The following is a 9,697-nucleotide window of genomic DNA, read 5'->3' as shown; positions in this document are numbered from 1 at the left end:
CATTTTGAACAGTGACTTAAACATCTTCTGAAACAGCACTGTTTTGTTTTGTTTTGGTTTTTTATTTAACCTGAGGAAAAGTCAAGGCTGCCGGTTACATAGACATGGTAGAAATGTGTTTCTCTGCAGAAACATCCCCATAAAGAATTGTCGGAAACAACTAGGTGAGGGGGAGTCCTCTCTATTAATACCTCTCTCAATTCCTTTTGCTGTGTGTTTCTGTCTCTTGCTGGACAATCCCTGAATTCTTGATCTAACCCCCAGATCGTGTGTTTACGAAGTACCTAGTGGCTCTTATCAGCTTGGTGGGGGAAAAAAAATCCACCAACTCTGTCCAACTTCTCCAGAGCTGTCAAATGCAATTAGAGTAAGTTAATCAGGGTTTGTTTCCAACTTATCCTCCCCCCAATTGATTTCTATTCTTTCTCCCCACCCTCTTTTTACTAACTCCCCTCCCCCACACCTTCTCCACGGCTCCCCCACAACCTCTGAAGACCTCTATTCATGTGGCCCTGAACACTGAGCTCACATTGTCAAAAACAGACTTGCCTGCAATAGCCAGCAGTAGCCTCTTTCCACCTCACCATCCCAGAGGCAGCAATCATTGTGTCCAGTAAGATGGGGGACACAGCGCCCCCGCAGGCCCCCGCAGGAGGGCTAGGGGGGGCCTCTGGGGCGGGGCTCCTTGGAGGGGGCTCAGTCACCCCGAGAGTGCACAGTGCTATCGTGGAGCGCCTCCGGGCTCGGATCGCTGTCTGCCGCCAACACCACCTGAGCTGTGAAGGACGCTATGAACGAGGTAGGGCCGAGAGCTCAGACCGGGAAAGAGAGAGCACCTTGCAACTCCTGAGCCTTGTACAGCATGGCCAGGGGGCAAGGAAGGCTGGCAAACACACCAAGGCCACCGCCACTGCTGCCACCACTACAGCCCCTCCACCGCCCCCTGCTGCCCCTCCTGCGGCCTCCCAAGCAGCAGCAACAGCAGCCCCACCGCCCCCACCAGACTATCACCATCACCACCAGCAGCACCTGCTGAACAGTAGCAATAATGGTGGCAGTGGTGGGATAAACGGAGAGCAGCAGCCACCTGCTTCAACCCCAGGGGACCAGAGGAACTCAGCCCTGATTGCGGTAAGCACCTGGCTTTCTCATGGTTCTGGCTGTGGTCCTGTGGCCTTTTGTGAGGGTAGAGGTTGCTTTGGCCTAAGGTAGAGTGGATGGCAGTGAAGAAGGCCAAGATGTCACCTGACTACCTCAAAGGCCATTGGGTGTGTTGTTTGGTTGGTTTCATGCGCCTACTCATCATGTTCTGTTGGTGCTCACCCCTGAGATTTCCTTCACTTATAGGCTATTCCTTAACTGATAAGACGCCCAAGTTTTCCAGAGGCTTTCTGGGGTCCACAGCTTGTAAAAGAAGAGGCTACCAGCTGGCAAGATCTGAGCCACTGAGGAAGGTTCTATCTCATGGATCCTCTGGCTTTGGCCAGCCAACCCTGATTAGGCCTCCAAGCCATTTTGCAGCCCCAAAGCATTTTTCAGCCCAGCTGGCCTTTATCAAAGCCTTTTTCTCTTGCCCCATTTCCCCTCTCCCTTTTGAAGTGACCCCTTCTTCTTCACTTAAGAGAACATAAATGGCAAGCTGTAACAAAGAGCAAATTCCGCGAGTGTCCCCTCAGTCAAAAACAAAATTTGCGGAAAATATCCCAAAGAGAAACTAGGGAGGCACTGTTTCTTAAGAGGCCTACTCTCTGATGCCCTCTAGACTCCCTCACCCCTGAGCGACATCTCGATTCTTTTCCCAAGCACTCCCGTCCAATCCGGTAACGCTCACTTCTAGCATTCGTTAAGTGGACAGGCACGAAGCAGCTATTTACACAGATCATCTTCCTAGGAAATACCTGTCTTCAGCCACTCCTGGTGACAGGATATCAAACCCAAAAGTTCTGATTAAGTTTCTGGCTGGAAGTTCTTCCCCAGAGGCGCAGACACACCCCATCCCAGAGGAGAATCCCTTGGATCATTGATTCTCAGTGCCAGTCCTGGTCAGGTGACTGCCCGCTGTTTGCAGGCTTCCCCCAAAGCTGCTGGGCCAGTGGCCTCTTGTGGAAGGTGGAACCCTGCCCTGTGGCCCTGCAGGTTTCCTCCCTTTTGGAGCTCCATGGGGCTTCTGGATTCTATGTCTGCTCCAGTTTACCCAGGTCAGCCCTAGCAAAAGCAACAGGAAATGGCCATGCAAGCCCCAAAGTACTCAAAAAGCCCAAAGGAGATGGTGCTATTGTGTCTAACTGCTCCTCCAAAGGAGCCTGATATTGAGCTCTCGGGAGAGGACATCCTCTGGCCAGGCGCTCAGGATGGCTCTTTCTGGCTTCCCTTAATCCCTTGCCTGGGTCCGTGGTGATGAAGGCTCTGGGAACCTCTGGGGAGTAGAATGGTGCTTTCCTCCCCAACCATGAACACATTTACTGGGGCTACCTAGAAATGGGACTCCTTGACGTCAGCTCCAGATGAAAAATAACTACCAACAGTTAAATTGCACAGGGTTTACAGTTTTACCTTTGAATAGCATTAGCTTGTGGGGTTATATTAAAGCTTCAAAGCCTAATATCCTTTTCTACCACCTGCTCTATTCCCACTTCTCCCTGGAATTCCCTAGGAAAGCAGTGGGAGGTTGTTTTGTGAAAAAAAGATGTTAGGGTAAAGGAGGGGGGTAAAGAATTGCTCAAATGGAGAGAAGAATGAGGTTTGTATGTATGTGTGTGTCACCAGCATCTGCAGCCAAAAGTATCTAAATGCCTTGATTGTCCCCAGTAAATTTATAATCTGTCTGCAAGTCTCCCAATAATGCGGCTTTGTGTGCTTCACAGTCTCCTGGTAAGTGTTTCTGGGGATGGAACCGCGAGTGAGGCACCCAGCCCAACCCTAGCAGAGAAGACTGATCTCTGGCCTGGGTGCCAGGACCGGAGGGGGCCGTGAAGAGCCAGAGTGGGCTTCCCTTGTGGCCTTCAGAGCCCAGCCTCTGAAGGAAAGGTGGCATGTTTGCCTCTGGCCTTGTTCTTTGAGCTTCTGCTTTTGTCCAACTTGGAAGTAAGCTAAGGCAGCCTTTTTTTTCTAGAGTGTTTCATGATGGGAAATGAAACCAACTTTAGTGGTCATTGTAACTTTACAGTAGCAATACCCATGCTGGGAGGGAAGTAAGGGAGCAGTGCCTGGCCCTTCCCGAGTGAAAGCTTACTGCTGCAGAAGCCAGAGCTGGCTGCTGTGCTACCCCTGTCCTAGGAGGGACTCTTTCTGTCTTCTAACCACCAGCCATCTCCTGAGACATTCCCTTAGAGGAGCTCCATTTCCAGGTGTAGTGATAATGCAGAGAGGCACAGTGTAAGTTAGGAGGGCAAGGGATAGATAGTATATTTCTAGTAGTTGCTTCTCATTGAAAATATGTGGCATTGCACGGGTTTTTGGAAATTCCCTCTCCATTTTAGCTTCTAAATTTGGCCTGTTGTTACTCAGCACGGTACTCAGAGATGGTGATGCAAGTGCTGTATTAACCTGATAACATTGTGTCCAAAGGGAGGCCTGGGCATTTGGAAGTGATTCACCAAGCCCATTACATCGGCAAGTCTTACTTTACTCAGGCTCCTCTTATTTTCAGATATGCTATTAATTTTAAAAGGGCCTTTGTTCAGGGTGTCAGAATTTTTTCTTAATTTTATTGCTACTGTGTCCATAACCGGATTTATGTGGCTTGGGTGTGTTGAATGTGTAACTTTAAGAGTTAATTCGTATGCCATAAGTGGTCATAAATGTCTTTTGGAGAAAGGGAGAGAATATTGATAATCTAAAATCAAATATGTGCTGTGTCCTCAGATGAAAGCTTTGTATCCTGCATACTTTCTAGTACAATGCCTTGAAGACAGTGGGTAATATTTGTTGAATGAAGGTGAAAGGACAACTTCTGTTTGGTGGGATAATGTTGACTTTCGTGGGTGTTACACAGCAAGGAATATATAATGTCTGAATCCTTTCAATAGCCTTAAGTTTCAAAAACAATGCAAGAATAACCTCCAAGCCAGTTCTAATTCTGTCCACATTGAGAGCCTAATTCTACAGCCCTTACTCAGCCAATTTCTTCATTTAGCTCAAGTACAAGTTCAGGGGAAGCCCCAGTGCTGCAGAGACTGCAGGAACAGGACCTTTCAGAGGGCCCGGATTATAAGGCTTTGAGCATATCTACATTTCTAACCACTTGGAGCAGACTTTAGGCACTAACTCATTTTCTGGTGAAGTATGTTTGAATCTTTGAATGAACTGTAAAACTGAATAATTGCTGGTCCATGGAACAGTAAGGTTTAGAGCTTCTGTGGTACATTATTAATCTTTCCCTTTTGCCTGAGACAAGCTCTTTTTCTGTTGCATAGATTGTATTGCTAGGATGAGAAGATAAGTGGTTCCATGTCATCTCTGGCTTCAGAGATTATCTTTTCTCTAATGTCATGTGGAGGAAAGAAAACAGATCAGACAAGGAGCCTACATCCCTTGGTTTTGTGCCTGCTGGATCACCATCTGGGTTACCTAGGACAAGTCACTTAGCAGTCATCTGTGGAACAGAGAGGACAATCATGCTGCCCCAGCTTGTTGAGAGAAGCAAATGAGTGTGTTTTTCTGAACAAGCTTTAGAAAAACTTAAGCACTGCCAAAATGCAATACTAGTGTTAGTTGTAATAAACTTACTACTAGTAATAAACTTCTAAACAATGAATGATAATACCAGTTTTTCTAGGGGTTAAATGTATACTCAGCTTTCAGCTGTCTGTTTTAAATGATGAAATAGCTCTTATTGTAAATAGAGGGATTGGCATTTCAAATTTCGTGCTGTCAAGATAAGACTGACATATCCGTATACTTAAGTGTTCCTGAAAGCCCCAGGAAATCCTAGTGCAATGCTATGAAAGTCTTTGGAGTCTTTGAATGCATCTACTTTACAGGCCTCTGCACAGACCTGGGAAGCTTTGGAAAGGTGTGTCCCCCAGAACATCTAAGGAATATTAGAAAAGTTGTTTACACACATGCATGGGAAAGTTAAATATTTTGTCAACAATAGTCTAAAATGTTAATTGTTAGCTTAAGAAAGTCAAACAAGTTAAATCATTGCCAGAGTACCCTGGTTATTTTTAACTGATAATAATCAAGTTTCCAATTGACAATTAAAAAGTTGAGAGCTGTAAGTGGGAGGCCAGATCTGGGTGTCTATGGCAGTCTACGTGATAAATGTCCTCCCAGGACAGTGATAGGAGTGTTTATATTATTTATGTATGCAGCCATCATTTCCTTAAAAACTGACCTATTTTTGTTGTTTTCTAGAACAAAGTTAAAAAAAAAAAAAAAAGGAGAATTCTTATCTATCTAGGACCTTCCTACCACTTATTTCAAGTAAATATAATTATAAGATCTCACAAAGGCAAAAGGGTTCAAATGGAGAAAAGAGTTAGTATAATACTTTACCAAAAATTGATAAAAACCTTTCTTTGACATCAAGGTGATGTTGTTATATAAACCAAGATATCTTGCTTGTTTAGGTTAATCTTTGTTTATAGAAGGCGTATGCTTTCTTTGAAATAATATTGGTAGGTGATGTTCATCAAATGTTTCTAAATCTTAATGTTTAATCACTTACGGCTTCTGTATTATAAATATTTTTAAATACCAATATGTTTAAATATGGGCTTTCAGATATTCTTAGACATAGCAATTAAATATGCCTAAGAGAGTGGCCATAATTAGCTGTTTCTGTTTTTTTGTTGTTGTTGTTTGTGTTTGTGTTTAGCACTGTTATTTAATCTAAGAAGGCCTGAAAGGGAATCTGAAAACAGTCATCCAGTTCTGCTATGCATGGCAGCTAAGCCTTTCTGAATGGATTCTACCGCTTTCTTGTTCTTTAATCCAGACCCTTATATATGTTTATGTTCATAGGCAGGGCAATGTTTAGTGAAACCAATTCGAAATTTTTTCTTTTGCATTTTCATGCTAATTTCCATCACACTCCAGCAGCCTTCCTGGGAGGATAAGGAGAAATACAGCTAAAGACATAGTCCCTGCTTACTTACAGCCTAATGGAATGAAAGACCACTTCAATAAAGTAACAGGAAAAGTACTAACCAGATAGAATGGACCAAAACTGATACAGAAAAATCAGAGGAAGAGAGGAATAAATATTTACTGAGTCCTAAAATGTGCAAGGCTTTTTAATTACCTATTTTATGTAATGCCTGCAAAAAACAGGTGAGTAATCAACATTTGTCCCATTTTACATATAAGGAAACTGAAGCTTAGAGTAAATGGAATAATTTAATGCATAGATTTTATAGTTAGACCCATATTCAGGTCTCTATATTATACCTACTAGCTGTATGAATATGAGAAAATACTTTTGTTATTTTCTTGGCATCAGTGTCTTCATCTGCAAAAAACAGCTAAAGTTATTTAGCAAAACAGTCAGCATAGTGCCTGATACATAGTAGGTGCTCCAAACATGAGTACCGCTAGTAGTTGGTAGTAGAGAGATTCAAATATAGGTCAGGGATAGCTATATGAGAACATGCGTCACCAGCAGGGCCTGAGAAGAGGGAGAAAATACAGAAATGTGGGATTGGGGTCGCTGAGTGCAGGCATGTAAGTTAAGTGTTTGGGGAACAGAGAGCAGAGCTTGACTGAGTGTGGTTGCACATGAGTACTGAGGGGGATAAATGAGATTGATCCACATCCTGGAGGGCCTGGAGGTCTGGTAAGAGCAAATCAGAAGCCCTGGAAAACAGTAGAGCAAGGACGGCTCCGAGGAATCAGCAGCTATGATGCAATAATAATCCTTCATATACTTGAAGACAAGTATTACATTTCCCCTCCAGCAGCCTCTTCTCATAGCGCATTGCCTAAGTGCTCTGCACTACCTATCTTCAAGTCCCTTGAGCTGCTTAATGCCTTGCTATTTACACACTTCTCCCATTCATGGTGAGTTATATACTGCGTGACATGCCCTTTGACACTAAAAGGAGATAGTTTTAAAGCACACTAGCTGGATGCAGAAGAGGAAGTAAAAGAAGCAGACCAAGCTATACCTCGCTTCTTAGGTTCACTGGACCTTCCAGTGCAAACAAGAATTGCCCTGTTGGTAAAAGTGTATATACTCTCTTGATGTGTAAATAAGTCTTCCCAACAAATGAGTCTGCCTGTATACTAATGTGGAAAAGATCTTCTCATTATTAAAAAAATATGAACAAAAATTCATGAGAAAAGCATTATTATAGATGGTCTTTGAGATGTACTTATTTCTTTGCTTGTAAATAGATGTGTTACAATTTTTTTACTTGTCTTAAGGTCCAGTTGGATACCAGTTTCCCCCATTTGGTTCTTGTTTACAAGGCAAAGGTAAGGGACCCTAAGGAAAGATGGCAAAGGAGAAAAACCAACATCTCCTTCCTCCCTGATTCATGGCATGATGCTTGGGATGCTGACGGTAGTTAGTGGGCTATTGACCAGCTTCAACCTTTGCCTACACATTTGTGAGAAACAGAGGTAAAAGAGCAAAGGCTATTCCACTTCCCTATAGAGGACATGAAGAGAGAAGTTCACATATTCTCCACAGGCTGAGGACAATTAGAAAGCTGGACCCTACCATAGCCAAATTACTGAAGGAATGGACATGAAAATGGGCAAATGACAATACTGACACATGCCATAGCTCTCCAAAGGTCTTAATGTTTTAACAAAGGTTTTAAACTCTTACATCAAGATTGTATGCATGGGTCCTTTTTAGAGTTTGGGAACATATCATTAATTCAGTAAATAATCTTTGTACAGCTCTTCTGTGCCATGAACTGTGCCAGGAATACATTGATGGACACTTCAGTATACCCTTTGCCCTCTTTGAATTTACAGTGTAGAAGGGAGGTGAGTGGGGTTAGAAATAGAACTGTTTCAGTTGGCTTGTATAAGGAGGCAAAGAAGCATGGCAGTTAAGAGCCTGAGATCTTAACTCTGAGGTGAGACGATCAGATTTCAAATCACCCCTCTACCACTTAGTTGTGTTTTCTTGGATAGGTCAATTAAATTACCTTGCCTCAGTTTTCTCGACTGTGAAATGGAGTGATAGTAATAGAATTAACTTCTTAGAGCTGTTGATTAAATGAAGCAATTGTCTAGCACCTCGTAAAGGCTCAATAAATTCTAGTTGTTACTATTAGTGTGTGAAGTAACATACCTGAATCAGATTCATAGGTTTCCCAGCCCAGAATTCTGTTTCCAGTAATGCCTTAGACATTTAGAGGAAGAGCATGGCTTTTCTTTTTAGTGTTTTCTTAAAATGGTTAGTGAAGAGTATCATTTATCAGTTCCCTTAATAGTTGAACATGAAGACATCACCTGGGATGGATTTGCATCTCCCTAGAATGTTAAATAGTGTCCTTCTTGAGAATGGGACCAAGTACTACCTCTTCCAATCCTAGGATTCTAGGACTCCTAATCTAGAAGTTGAGTAGAGTAAATGTCCACTTGACTCCTTACTTCTAGAATTCAGTCTGGGTTTCCATTCAGTTACCCAGCAAGTGTAAAGTGTGGACTTAGTAGGTAAATGAGAAATTTAAACCACCTATTGAGAGTTTTGAATCATTGGAACTGAATAGACAAACCAATTTAATTGAATTGTTAATTGAAATTAATGAATAATTCTCAAGTGAATTTGGTCCTAGAGGCACAAAAGGTTAGAAACTCCCTACTGTGGAGATTTAAATTTATGCTTGTGAAAGCCAGATCCCTGGCTAAAGTTGCTAACTTACTGCATCTGCAGATGAGTAGGCAACACAGATTTGCCCTCTTTCCAACCCTAAGCAGGAGCATGTTGAAATTTCCATGCCTTGATGTGGCTCTCACCTCAGAATCCCTTCTTTACTCAGTACCTCCTCAAGTGCAATTTCCCATTAAAAAAAAAAAAAAAAAACATGAGGAAGATGTTGCCAAGGGTTCAAAGCAAGTTTTAGTGATGATAATTCTTAATTGAAAGCATGATGTTTCTATGAAGTGACAGGATTAGAAAACAAATAGTCTGTTCTTTAGTAGATTATATTTGGGCAAGGATGGATTTATTGTCCAAACTCAGAACAGAGAATGTAGTCAAAAATTTTTATCTGTTTTTTTTTTTTTTTTCTCTTGCTTACTCCCCGTGATTTAACCTGAGATTCCTCCCCTTTCTTGATGGTAATAATGCTTAGGAAATGCAGTGTCAAACATAGTTGGGTTGTTTTGTTTCTAACAGTGCTCTTACTTCGTGAGTCATTCTGGCAGATTCATACATTAACATGGAATCATTAACATTTTTGCTTTAAAATTTATCTTTTGTCAGAAATGTGGCTGAGTTATATTTGTGATTCTTATCCAGCCCTCTAATAACTCTCACCCACATGAAGCCCAACACCTTAAATGCCTCATTGTACAACAGCGTTCTCCTCAGGTAGCTCTCATAGATTTCAGTAGAAAGTTAATTACATGTCTGTTTCTAAGAAAATTTAGTTAAGGCAAAAGTCTGCTACAACCTCTAATAACTTACCGGGAGTCTGTTGGATACACAGTATAATCTCTTAGAGTCCTGGTAACCAGGGTGCAAAGAGGTAGCTTAATTGAATACAATATGTACTGTACTGTGTCTTACTTA

The 9,697-nt window shown here is 42.3% G+C and overlaps 1 protein-coding gene across 1 annotated transcript in view; it reads left to right on the top strand.

The window, feature by feature from the left end:
* Window positions 1-427: 427 nt before the first annotated feature.
* The window catches only part of MAML2 (mastermind-like 2 (Drosophila)), a 372,408-nt gene continuing 363,138 nt past the window's right edge, over window positions 428-9,697 (top strand). Inside the window, exon 1 of the mRNA XM_012000955.1 lies at window positions 428-1,131. Coding sequence (XP_011856345.1) covers window positions 619-1,131 — 513 coding nt within the window. The 5' untranslated portion in view covers window positions 428-618. The remainder of the gene's footprint in view (window positions 1,132-9,697) is intronic.

The sequence above is a fragment of the Mandrillus leucophaeus genome, unplaced genomic scaffold, assembly GCF_000951045.1.
Source record: "Mandrillus leucophaeus isolate KB7577 unplaced genomic scaffold, Mleu.le_1.0 Scaffold643, whole genome shotgun sequence".
Classification (NCBI taxonomy): domain Eukaryota; kingdom Metazoa; phylum Chordata; class Mammalia; order Primates; family Cercopithecidae; genus Mandrillus; species Mandrillus leucophaeus.
This window is presented reverse-complemented; position numbering and strand designations above follow the sequence as displayed.